The sequence below is a fragment of the Phymastichus coffea genome, unplaced genomic scaffold, assembly GCF_024137745.1.
Source record: "Phymastichus coffea isolate CEN01 unplaced genomic scaffold, Cenicafe_Pcof_1.1 PCOF00138, whole genome shotgun sequence".
Classification (NCBI taxonomy): Eukaryota; Metazoa; Arthropoda; class Insecta; order Hymenoptera; family Eulophidae; genus Phymastichus; species Phymastichus coffea.
Genome location: NW_026706949.1, coordinates 25,704 through 38,278, shown reverse-complemented (window position 1 = coordinate 38,278; position 12,575 = coordinate 25,704). Strand labels below are relative to the sequence as shown.

The following is a 12,575-nucleotide window of genomic DNA, read 5'->3' as shown; positions in this document are numbered from 1 at the left end:
AAAAGGCTGACGTGGGTGTGTGCGATAATGAACGGCGTATAGAAACTCGTTATATCCCGCAAGCTCGTCATCGGTAAATTCCGTATTAGAATGTAAGCTGCTTGGTTTGCGAAGCTTCAGCACGCGCGCCCAATTAATTGTACTCTCACGCAAATTATAATCGAGTTGCTCCTTTGCCAGCACGCGCAGCTCTGCATATCCGCAGTGAATCACCCCTCGCGCCGAAATTCACGACGGTGGCCAATCGGCTTTTGCCTTCCACGCCGCGAAGCGACGAGTGCTAATCTCTCGACGGGATTGCCACGCGCGTTCTCTTGTTTTTTTTTTCCTTTTTTTTTTTTTTCTTTTTTTTTCTTTTGGCAAGAAAGGGGATCGAGTTGACTTTTGCAGCGCTCGATTTGCCGAGCAGCGATGTTGCGTACACGTCAATTCCATTGGAGCTCGTCCACCGAAGCGCTCGATATTCAATTAAAAGCAGCGCATTGATTACGACTCCGCGTCGACCTATAGATTTTCCGCGAGTGGCATCTGGATAATGCACGTTGTACATGAGTAATGAGATGGACGACGGTATGCGAACATTGTTCGCCTGACAAACTTACAACTCGTCGATTAATGATGTCTAATTTGCTAAAGTTATCCCTGATATATCGTTAATTAAGTGTCAAGTCGCCGAGTATTGGCATTTGCGAAGCTCGTGAAGTGTAGCCTCATGTGATTGTTCGCGAGATACAATAAACAGCGAAAAGTTGTAAAATAAGGAGCGCACGGGCAAACGGCAAAGTCGAAGCCATATGCGTGAGCGAAAGTTCAGCGCATTGTACGTGAAACCGCGGCGAGAGCTTTCAAGGAAGGAAGCCTTTAGTTGATCAATTTCGAGTCTCAAACTTGGACACGATGTTAAATCTATTGAGCTTGATCGATTTAATACTACGCAGACGCGATCGAGCAGCGTCACGTTTGATTTCCGAGAAAAGCTTCGGTCGCCGCGCGTACGCCCCCAGCACGATCCAGCGATCGACGCTAGCTTGCGCTTTTGTATACGTGCGGAAGAAACCATTGAAAAATTGCACGTCGAGCTCGCTGGAACGTCTCCAATTCGAATTCGTGACCTTCCCGCGCGAGGATAATCGACCTTCGGCCACGGCGAACGAAACTGTCGTGTTGTAATTTGCGCACCTCCCGGTATGGTACCGCCGAATCCCCGACAGATCGGGCGACCGGGCCGTTATACATCGGGGAAAGCGACGAAGCTAGCCGCGGGGAGCACACGACTAGAGCACGTGCGCGCGGAACGTGACGACTCCCGTCCACATTTGCCATTCAAATTGCTCGCGCGCGCACGACGCGCACGTGCGTGCGTCGCATTTCTCTCTCTCTCTCTCTCTCTCTCTCTCTCTCTCTCTCTCTCTCTCTCTCTCTCTCTCTCTCTCTCTCTCTCTCTCTCTCTCTCTCTCTCTCTCTCTCTCTCTCTCTCTCTCTCTCGCGGTGGAAAATTCGCACGTCAAGTAGCGCACGTGTGGCCGATTCGACTACACGAGACTGGTGGAAAAAGAAATGGAGATTCATTTCATTCCTCGCGACTCGGGTTTTTTTCTTTTTCATCATCGCCGGTAGAGTTACAGTACTGCCACGAACATCAAAGTCCGATACCCGCGACTCAATTTTCTCGTTTTGATCTGCGAGCGTGTCTCGCGTGTACGTACGCACAATGGGATTGTCTGCGAGTGACATTTGTTTAATTTGCCCCGGGCAGTTTAATTGAAAAGTTTTGCGGTACAGGCCGAAAAAGGGGGAGGACGTTAAATTGATTATGCTGTTTTTTTGGACGTGAGAAAGGCAAGTGAGTAAACATTTTTAATCAATGTGTGCTGATTGGAAGTACAAAGTATAGTCTTATTGATGCGGTTTGTAGTTAATTACGATTTGTAAAATGGAATCGCAACTAGCAAGGCTATTTTTGAACGTTTGCGCTGAATTTTATGTTACACCGAAATAACAGAGCTACCGAAACTTTCTATTTCAATGATTCCCTCTACCTTCGATATCTACCTCGTAACACACACTTAACCAACAAATCTGACGAAACGAAATCGCCAATAATAATCATCGCAATTAAATCCGCATCAGCGATAATCGTAGCAGCAGTGGAACAAATCAATTTCAAATCAAGTTTTCCACCGGTCTCTGAATAAAAATTCCCACAACACAGCATAACACGCAGAAATCGATCATTAACTCCAAGGAAACTCGCTTCGAGCATGTATATGCACATACATTCGCTGGCGAAGGAAGCACAAGGAGGAGGATATAAAAAAAAAATGAAAAGAGCCAAGGCTATCGAGGCGCATTCCTTCGTCAGCTCCTTTCTTCGCGATGCGATGCTGATAAGCCTGTTATTACTCTTCTTCTTCGTTTTTTTTTCATCCTCGTCCTCCATTTCTTCAGTCGCGCGAAATTAGCGCAAGTCCTCTTTGTTAAGCGCACACACCAACGTATCTTTCGAGTGATTTCGTTGCGTCGGCGACGTCAGCTCCGAGTGCTTTTTCCCTCTGTTTTAATTTATATGGAGGGCAGTTTATTCCGAGAGTTGAGACTTGATAATCGATAATCGGGGCTGATTAATGCCGCGCGCTCCGTGGCATTGAAAATTTCCTTCTCCACTTTGGATTTTGCTCTTCCCCTTTGCGCTTTCGTTTCGCTGTGTTTTATTTATAAGTCTTTGCGTGGCCGTGTGGACAGTCAATTGGAGACTGTCTGCGTCGGCGCGCGACAGAGTTCGAAAGCTTGGAAATGACAATTCATTATTTGGTCATCGATTCCCCGGGAATATGGAAACTCTTGGTGCGCGCTCGTAATGCGGACAACACGAAGGGCACATTTTGGCAAACGCTACGAGGGAAATCGCCGCTCTTCAGGAACATTGCCAAGTCACTTTGATATCTCGCCTTTGGCAAAGAGACGAGAAAGAAGCGTATCGCTTTTAGGCGGAGACTCGCTTCTCTTTGCGGTCTCTGCTCGTCCTCCGCGTGCTGCAGCACATCATGGTCGCGATGGGTGGGAGGAGGAACGACGTCGCTCCGTGTAATATCCCACTTCATGAGCAATTTCTTCTTCTCTTGTTCGTGTGTTTCTTTGATTTTCGATAATTGCGTTTGCTTTCAACTCTCGCGACTTCCCTCTCCCCTTAAATTTCGTATAACCTTGTCTCTGAATTTTTTTCTCATAATGAAATTATTCTTAATCATTGTAAGCCAAATAAAACTGTTAGACCGGTGCTCTATAAGTATTCGACAATGACAAGTCGGAGACCAATACTCATCATAAACTGTCTATCGAATCTAAAATTCATGTATCTGTCTGTTTCCCCTGTCGAGTTAAGGACGATCGATCATCAGGGTGTCCAACCAGCAACGGTAAAATAACCATCTTGCGGTAATGTCGGTTCCACACTCGTCAAAATCTCGTACAAATAGTTCTCCTCGCCTCGAAACCTCTCAAAGACGATATCGAAGCTCGCCATCTCACGCTATATATCAATTTTCGAATGAACAGTTGCGACTCTCACAACAATAGGGAAAAAGCACTGTAAAACAAGTTATGTATGGCATCGATGGTGATTTGTGTAATGAATTCGCAGGACACTGACGGTGAGTGTTTTTCAAGTCGCACATCCGAACTCGTTAACCTAAACATCTTGCCGTAGTTTACCATACGATCGAGTATTCGAGGAAGGGTCGCTGATTAGATTCTCACAATGATCGCGACTTTTATATTATTGAGCTCGTAGTCGCTTCGATCGCCGGCATACGAAGGCAACGAGCGAAAACAATCAACTCGTCGCTCGGCTCGGAGAAAGCTTGAAAGACACTGCGCCAAAGCCTCGGTATCGTCAACTGCAAGTGCAAATATTCGAAAGAAAACGCTTCATCAAGCGGAACGACCTGATCGAAATACGTATCCTCGCAAAGCATCGCAACCGAAATTACGGGCAATTGGCATAACTGATCGGGCGCGACAAGTAAAAAGAGCAACGATCGGGCAAGTTGACCCGGTAATCGAGCGTCGCTCGAGCGACACAATGAAGTATAATCAATTGACGATTTCCTCGTGCTGCGAGCACACAATGAGATTCAATCAAGCCTCCTTTATAATGGTCGCAGTGCGTGCGAAAGAGAAGCACGATCGAACGGAAAATCACGTAATATCGCAAAAGAAATGGCTTGTTAGAAATGGCTTGTTAGAAGGAGCGAACGCAACGGATTTTAATCTAATCGAAGGACTGCGGTATTATCTGGGTAAAATACCCGTTTGATATTAAATCAAGCTGCTTTTTGTCGTGCAAACATTAAGCTACAGTCGAGCTTTTCCTCGCTGAAGCATTATTACCCACCCACCCCTCCCAGGGGGGACTAAAGCTCTTTCGAACGAAAATTCATCCAAATGCATTTTTATGAGAAACGAAAATAAGCACGGAGCGTAACGTCGGCGCAAAGCGAGTCAGCGGAGACTCGCAGAATTTAATTTACAAAGCCGCGCTCCGTGCGCGCTTTTCGAAATTGACTCGTCTTTGCTCTCGTCGGGCTCGTGGCTCGGAGTGAAAGTTCCGCGCAGATCCAATTAAATGAAAAGTCAAGCTCTCCCGCAGCGCTGACGTTTCTCCGAGGCGCCGTGACGATTCTGAGCTTTTCTTCGCCTCGCTTCGAAAGCCGCTTGTCGGCGTGCACGACGAAGCGGGACGTCGCCAAACTATTTTCGCGCGACGATATTTCTTTCGAGGAGAGATGGGAGGAAAAGAGGGCCGTTGAAAAAAGAAAAGTTGATACGCTGATAACGGACATCGAAAGATGAAGCTGACACGTGTGTGCAAAAGCGCAGTGAAGTGCAACGAAACGAGTGGCTACAGAGAGCGAAAGGGGGGAGGGGGGAGAAGGCACAGGTGCACTTGTGCAACCATCGACGACGACAGTTGCGCTTAGAAACTGTAAATACCCGCGTGCATGTGTAAGTCGTTTCTGTTCCCTTCGCCGAGTCCCGCCGGGTCATTGTTTTTCTTATGATACGCTGTATCGACTGTGGAATTCAGGGCTTTGATTTACGTGCTTTCGCGGGGTTGGACTATATTTTTAATGTGTATTCGAAATCCGTTATTTGGTTTTTACTTTACGATTGCTAAAAAGATGAATAAGTATTGGTGCGAACGGCTAAGCGAGTAAAAGTTAACCTTGTGAGTGTTGAACTGTGCTGAGGTGGATGCAAATTGCCGAGTAATCTGTTCTAATACACTATAATATCTGTTTTGAATAATTCATTGTACACTTTGAAAAATATCAAATGCTTACTTTACTCTATAAAATGTTTCGTTAGTAGGGTCCTTAACGGTTTTTTTTAATCGTCAAACTTCTTGAGTATGATGGTTTCTCAGAAAAAAATGACCATTAAATATTAACTAATAAATCAGTGTATCTATAAGACGTTATGGATATTTATTTCACCATTGCATTCTCAACTAATATGTTTATAAAAGATAAGAAAGCTCGTTAACGTGCAATTATGATATTATTTCCATTTTAGTGAAAACAGTAACATAGATTTCCATATTTATAGAATGCGCCGTAGCAACGTAAACGACGTTGTCAATTTTATCGATTAGCGCGAATAAATAAAGAGCGCGTCCAGATTTTTCAGTCAGTGGAAAAAAGTCCAGGTCATTTATTTTCAATGGATCTTTGTATTCCATTTCGTTCGAGCTCGCAAAGATAAATGGGAATAACAGCGTAATTGGCGAATCCTCCTTTTTCCTATCGGCCCCTCCCGATAAATAGAAGGGCTGCTGTCTCGGCGGCGCGGGAAAATGCGTGGAATGGAGCGAGGCTTACGCAAGTTCGCGCCGCGCGAGGATTTCGAAATAATATATCGTCTATACGCGCGCGTTGAGTTTTAATTTAGAGGCTGCGCGAGAATCCGAGTTATTTCGATCTGTCAAGTGCACGCGCGCAAGGGACTTGCGGAGGGCAGCTCTCGAATTCAATTAAGATTGTGTTATTGACAGAACTGAACGCTGGAATCGAAAAAGCAGTTGGAATCCGTCGCTCGGATAAATAAACACTAAGAGGGATAATTTGTGCAACGAAATGGTATACCTTACGAGTTAAGATATATATGTACCAGAAATGGTGGCGAGCTACGCGATAACTTGCATTACGTAAACAAACCTGCCTCCATCGATAGTCACGAGGGAGCATTACGTGCTTACAAATCTGTTATTAGGTAATGAAATGTATATCATACCGATCAATAAGAATAAGAAGCATCATTCGCGCGAAACTCCTTCGCCGTACACGAATCTGCCGTTTCGTATCTATATAAGGGATACCCTACGAACGGGCAAATCTCGTTACGTTTCTTTTTTATCGTTGTGCTGTTAGATAACTGTCATCGCGGCGAGAGCTGCAGCAGAGAAGTACTGTATAATTAGCATCGAAGCACAATTAATTCTCTCACGGTTACGCGACACGCGAGAAAGAAAGAAAATGTGCGCGACTGCCTTGTCCGCGAAAGAAGCCGCGCGTTGTCTTTGGGACAAGTGTCGTTGGGCCGAGTTTTTAATTATGAGAGTGCGAGATTGGCAGTGGCGAGTTGCGATTGCACAATTTCTTAATCATTTCTAAAGCCGTGCGTTGCCTGAACCGCAAGTTTTTCATGCGGTGGATTGTCCGTTCAAAATGAAATACATCCAACAAAAAGAGCTACTGAGATTTTCGATTGGCAAGATGAAGAATTGAGGTTGTCTTTAAAAACAAAAACGAAAACAAAGAAAAATAATGTCTGTATATATATATATAGTCAAAAACATAATCACTTTTCATGAATTTCAAACCTTAAAGAACTTGGTTGGTTATCAACATTCATCAGATGCAAAGAGAAAAGAAGAGAGAGAGAGAGAGAGAGAGAGAGAGAGAGAGAGAGAGAGAGAGAGAGAGAGAGAGAGAAATCAGGGAGTACCTTCAAAGCGGGAGAAAACACACACGTGCATCCGTGCGAAGTATGACCACAGCGTGAGAGAATTTGCAGCGGCAGAGATTGTATTTTATATACACGTGTGTGTATCGTTGCGCGGCAGCGAGCATAGAAATTCGTGCGAAACCCAAGACGACGACGAGGAACGTTGTGTGCCCGTTTGCACTTTATGTATCGAGTCGTATAGCCTCGAGCTAGAAAGTATTGTGACTCTCGAGCGGCAAGAGAGTCCTGGACCGCGACTATTCCGGTATATATCGAGAAGTTCTATACGTGAGGATACGATTTCGCTTCACTGTTAAACAGCATATTTTTTCTTTCTTTTTTTTATGAAAAAAGAAAATGAGTTCACCTTTTTCTTCAGATTAAACTCATTTCACCTGTGTGAAAACTTGATTTACGACGAGAATTCAACAAGTATAGCATACAGCGAGTTTGAAAAGTGCATGCTATAACCGGTCCGGTTGACCAAGGTGGAAGCTAAATTAACTAGTTCCTCCTGTAGAGCGCGCTGAGATTATGCGCACGAGACGACGGCGACATTTATGTTCCAAATCATTTTCACCTTTCTCCTTCGTAAAAAAAAGTCCCCGCACTGCGAGAAAGTTTCAAAAGTATTATCCTCGATACTTTCCCCGCTATCTTTCGAGAAAAACCGCGAAATGTTATCCATCATGGATGTTTTCTCAATCATTGCTATGAGCTCTTAGGTGGATTATCGCAAATTCATCTTTTATTTTTGTGCCGCGACATCGATTTTGCTCTATATAAGTAGTTTTTTCCACTCGCATTCCTCTATTTATGAAGCTTTGCATGAAAATCTTGCAAAAATTGCCAATTTGTTATGCAATGAAAATATATGTATTGAATAGGTAAAATTATAAATTTTTATGTATTTTCTTTTGTTTGTTTCAGGTATGTATCTGCCATCAACGTATACAAAACGAAAGCGTGAGTTATTGATAATGATATGCTTATTGATATAGCGAGAACAAATTGAAAAACGTTTTTCTACTTTACCGACGGCTAACGAACTGGAAAAGTCTCAAGCTTTCCCTGATCTGGAGTCGGTAAAGTGGAGTTTTCCAGTGGCATCTGATACTATACTTTCTAAACATTGATAAGGCAGACAGTTCCTACTTTTGCTTTTGCTGTTAAAGCTTATTTAATATTTTCCAGAGATCTCCGCGTCCTGTGCTAAATATTTGGAGTTCCGCGGATTGTAGGTCGAGTGCATGAAGACCAAGAGTAACTATGCGGCCCAGTTAAAATATTTACTGTTGTGACAATGTTATTTTTCATAAAAGTAAAAAAACTATAGTGATGCATGATTAACTATAATGATGAAGTTAATACTAATTTTATGACACGACGCAGTAAATTTTTTACTGCATTTTAAAGATGCGAATTATAACGGCAGATGTGCATAACCTACTTAAATAATTTTCAAAATTATATATTAAACTCCCGGGACGTTTCTCTTCTCGTATTATTTTATAGTTAAATTATATTCAAGATTAATATTTCAAAGTAAAAAAATGATAATCTACGTCGTATTCGTAACAGCATAAACAATAGGTCTGATATATTACTAGGCATTATTATAGGGACCATAGTTCATGGCTTGTAGGATCAACAGTAGCTTTGCTCTGATGCAGAGCCTGTAAAATTATAGTCACGGCATATACATGGAATAGCATAGTGAAATGCTGAAAATTTTATAGTCAATGATTAATTAATTATTAGTGATTGTCATTTTTCTGCAGACTCGTTAGACAAATGTCACTTATTCTAGAAAAATAGTAAAAGTCGTTCGTTCGATCAAGAAGACAGGCAGGTCAAGGATACACTACGAGAAAGAGGGTAGCTTTTATGTCTCTTGTCCCGACTCAGACTTTATTTATGTTCGTGAGTGCTACCAAATATCACATAACACGCTTTCTGGTGAAAAAAGAGCGAATATAGAAAGCTTCTAACAACTCGATCAACAATTTTCCCGTAAAAAGCAAATATCAAATTTCGTAGAATGAAGTGTCGATTTTTTTTTTCAAAAATTTCCACACTGAGAAAGCACTACAGCGGAAGCTTTGCTTCGCAGATTTCACTCGATACACACTCCAGTATCTACAAAATTTGCAAGATAAAGCCATTGCTTGCGCTCTCGAAGCGGAAGCTTTCATCAAAAGCGCACGAGCGTCTAGCCGCATCTCGTGCATCTCAACATCGAGAACTTGCGCGTAGTAAAAAAAAAAAAAAAAGAGATGACGAAGAGGCAGGTCTAGGCACACAAAAGATGCCTTTCATACGCCTTTCGTTTTTTTTTATTCTTTATGAACATCGAAGCGCTGAGAAGAAAACGATAGACTTAGTGGTACTTCAGACAGGTGTATTATTCGCCCTAGCTCCGTGTAGCAATTTTTTTAGTAATATGAGATTATTATTTGCTGATTGTGGTGCTTTGCAAACCAAATGTTAACAACAGTTTATCATAAAATGAATAAATGAATTAGAACACAATATATTCAAGTGAATTTTAAAACGAGTGAATTTTATTCTTATTGCATTGTGAGGTTTTCTTTTGTTGGCTGCAATGAAAGATTCAGATTAAAGGAAATATTGTTAGGACAATGCTAAGATCGATATATTCATTACATCTTGAGAATGACTCGAATAACTAGATTGAATTAGACTTAAGCGTCTCCATCTCTTGAATTCCGATTCAATAAACGTTATTGTTACCTGACGAATGAAAATCTAGGCCAATAGGCTATTGAAAGGAAACGATACTATCTGCAAAACGTCAGCTGCCTGTTGTCTTGCCGACATCACAAAAGATGCATTTAGTTCTTGAAGCTCTTTGATTTTCTAAAGCTCTACGCGATAGAATAATAATTAAGCTGTATTTGTTCTTTTTTAGATAAGTTTATTTCACTTATCATCGATTCCCTAAGTAAACATTACAAAGAGATCGCAAAATGCCACTGTTTAGAGAAAAATATTTATGGTATTCGATTTATTGTCGTGAAAGCCATTCTGATAAAAGTTTTTCAGCTTTTTTGTACGTATCACTTCCCTGTAAAATTAAAAAAATTAAAATTAAATATACTCATAATACTAAGATGACGCGTGATATGAAATACCTTGATAATCGTCATACTAATAAAATCCTTTCTAGAACACTCGTATTCATCATGGTAGAAGTGTGATAATGGTAAACTCAATATGTTAATATTCTTTATAAACCAGTTTGAAAATCTCAAATCTGTACATTCATCATTCTTGGATTCTAACAAAATTCTGTCTCTCATTGTTGTCCAATTAGCAATCATATTATAACCACCTTGAGGAAGTATAGGAGTCATTCCAACCTTAATCAAACTCCGATACAAGTAGTCCCTGTTTGCTTGAGCATGTTTTTTCAAACGTTCAATAATTGAATAAGGTTTGCCGAAATTCTTAGTTTCTTGCTCTAGTATAACCGCAACGCTTTCCTATAACGACGAATATTCAATGACATATGACAGGCTGTTAACGTATATGTAACGTATATAATGCAATGGCCTAATTGTCACAAATTACCTGAAGAAATCTTGAGGGGTTCCTAGGGATCTGACTTTGGATTTCTTTAATACTATAAATAAGTTTTTTGCTTCCGTAAGCCCAACCAATTTTAAAACCAGTTGTCGCAATCATTGTTTTAACAGAGCTGATTGTGATTGCTTGTTCAAATATTCCTGGTAGAGTCGCTGGAAGGTTGAAAATACATGAGATGACAAATAATTTTTTATTAAACATTCTAAACCTATTTAATAAAAACTCAACGTAATAACAAGTACAATTTTCAACTAATAAAATGTTTTGGTTAATTCAAATTTCATTGAAAGACTCTTATTGATATGAAAAGTGTAGTATGTATAGTATATATTTTTTACGAGTGTGATAGAGTACTATTGAAAGGTCATACCAATCCTGATATGTTCGTTGTTATCGAAAGTAAAGAATTCATATACTTCATTAACCATTACAAGTGTTCCCCATTTTTTTGCTAAGTCAGCAATAAATGTTAATTCATCTAGCGTAAACATTTTTCCAAATATATCGTGCGGATTGTTAATAACAATGCCTTTTGTATTGTTATTAAAAAGTTTTGACAATTCGTCCTTATCAAAGATCCAATCAGCTGATGTAAGATTGTGAGTTTCGTTAAATTTCTTTAATAAAAAATAAGAAAATCTTTTTATAACTTCAATATTTTTGAACTTTGATTTCAAACAATTAAGAAAAATCATACTGGCTTTAGTTGTATGGGCTTAGGAATTCCTTCAACCGCCATAATTGTACTTAGATAAAATTTATCACATGGCTCAAAGATAATCCATTCATTTCCCTTTTGTACAGGCGTTGAAAATACATGATACAAAGCTTCAATTTCTCCAGAAGTAATAATTATATTATCATCTACATTTAAAGTTTTGTTTAACAATTTTGAGTAGAATTTTGAAATTGCCTCCAATAATCTTGGACTATCCTAAACAAACAAAAACACGTCATAGTAAAATTAATAATCAGTATATTTAATAACTTTGTTTATAATATAACTCTGGATTTATCTATTAAATTTTATATTATTCTAACAGTGCGAACTTACGGTACCAGGGGAATATTGACTTGGAGCAGAAGCGTTTTCCAATAGAGCAAATTGTGTTTCACTTAGGAGACGGTAATCGGGATACCCAAATGCTAAATTAAGTACATTGGACTTTTCAAGTGTGACATCAATCTGAGTACTAAAAATCATAAAGACTTGTTAATATTTAGTGAATCATTCAAATCATTATAAATTATTATCTTAACTTACAGAATTGAGCCATTTATTTGGAAACTTTCTGCAATAGGGGATTCAGATACGACAGATGCTTGAATTGTATTTGATATCTTGAAAACAAAATTAATTAAATGAAAAATAAATTTTTTTAATCGAATAAAATTCTAAACAATTACCAGTGTCAAAAAAATGCACAATAAAATGCCGTAAGTGTTCATCTTCGAAAGATATCCTTTTTGAAAGAAAGTTATTATCAAGTACTCCGTAAAACAAATAACTCCGATCTGTAAAACAAAAAAGTATGTAAAGTACTCCCTTAGTTTCAAGGTGGTATATTTTTTGGGAATATTTGGATTTATCTTGTGATAATCTTAAAAAGTTATAAATTAGTAGATATATCTTATAAATAATTTAATTTAAATTCCTTGCTTCTCTTTATTTTTATTTCAATGTTCGGTATTGCATACAGTATAAGCAGCCCGTTCTTCAAAAATAAAATAATGCTTTATATAAAAAAATATCTTGTAAATTAATAAAATAACGCATATTTTTTAATTTGTATCATTAAAGCTTGATTACGCGATCCTTTAGAAATGTGATCACTATACTATTGAATTGTTATCGTACAGAAAAATTATGTATCTTTAATTAACATACCGTATCAAATTTTAGTTTAGATTGAAGTAACTGGCACCGTACTTTGTACGCTATTTCAAATGAAATGATCATT

The 12,575-nt window shown here is 39.5% G+C and overlaps 3 protein-coding genes across 3 annotated transcripts in view; 1 reads left to right on the top strand and 2 right to left on the bottom strand.

Moving 5' to 3' along the window:
• Positions 1–12,575, top strand: part of LOC131671909 (rap guanine nucleotide exchange factor-like) — a 71,047-nt gene that overhangs the window by 34,206 nt on the left and 24,266 nt on the right. The gene's annotated exons all lie outside the window — the stretch shown is intronic.
• On the bottom strand, positions 10,004–11,104 carry LOC131671908 (kynurenine aminotransferase-like). The gene is made up of 4 exons (XM_058948699.1): positions 10,985–11,104; positions 10,600–10,766; positions 10,161–10,511; positions 10,004–10,093 (listed from the first exon to the last, which is right to left on the bottom strand). The coding sequence occupies exons 1-4, from the start codon at positions 11,040–11,042 to the stop codon at positions 10,034–10,036; spliced, it is 636 nt and encodes a 211-aa protein (XP_058804682.1). The 5' UTR covers positions 11,043–11,104; the 3' UTR covers positions 10,004–10,033.
• LOC131671910 (uncharacterized) lies at positions 11,130–11,911 on the bottom strand. Its single transcript, XM_058948703.1, has 2 exons — positions 11,669–11,911; positions 11,130–11,548 (listed from the first exon to the last, which is right to left on the bottom strand). Exons 1-2 carry the CDS (start codon positions 11,816–11,818, stop codon positions 11,306–11,308), a joined length of 393 nt encoding a protein of 130 aa, XP_058804686.1. The 5' UTR covers positions 11,819–11,911; the 3' UTR covers positions 11,130–11,305.

Coding starts and splice junctions, on each gene's coding strand:
- LOC131671908 (XM_058948699.1), bottom strand. CDS start 11,042: ATGGTTAATGAAGTATATGAATTCTTTACTTTCGATAACAACGAACAT. Junction 10,767..10,984: donor CAACGAACATATCAGGATTG/GTATGACCTTTC, acceptor TCAACCTTCCAG/CGACTCTACCAGGAATATTT. Junction 10,094..10,160: donor TTAGTATGACGATTATCAAG/GTATTTCATATC, acceptor TTAATTTTACAG/GGAAGTGATACGTACAAAAA.
- LOC131671910 (XM_058948703.1), bottom strand. CDS start 11,818: ATGATTTTTAGTACTCAGATTGATGTCACACTTGAAAAGTCCAATGTA. Junction 11,549..11,668: donor GTCAATATTCCCCTGGTACC/GTAAGTTCGCAC, acceptor TTGTTTGTTTAG/GATAGTCCAAGATTATTGGA.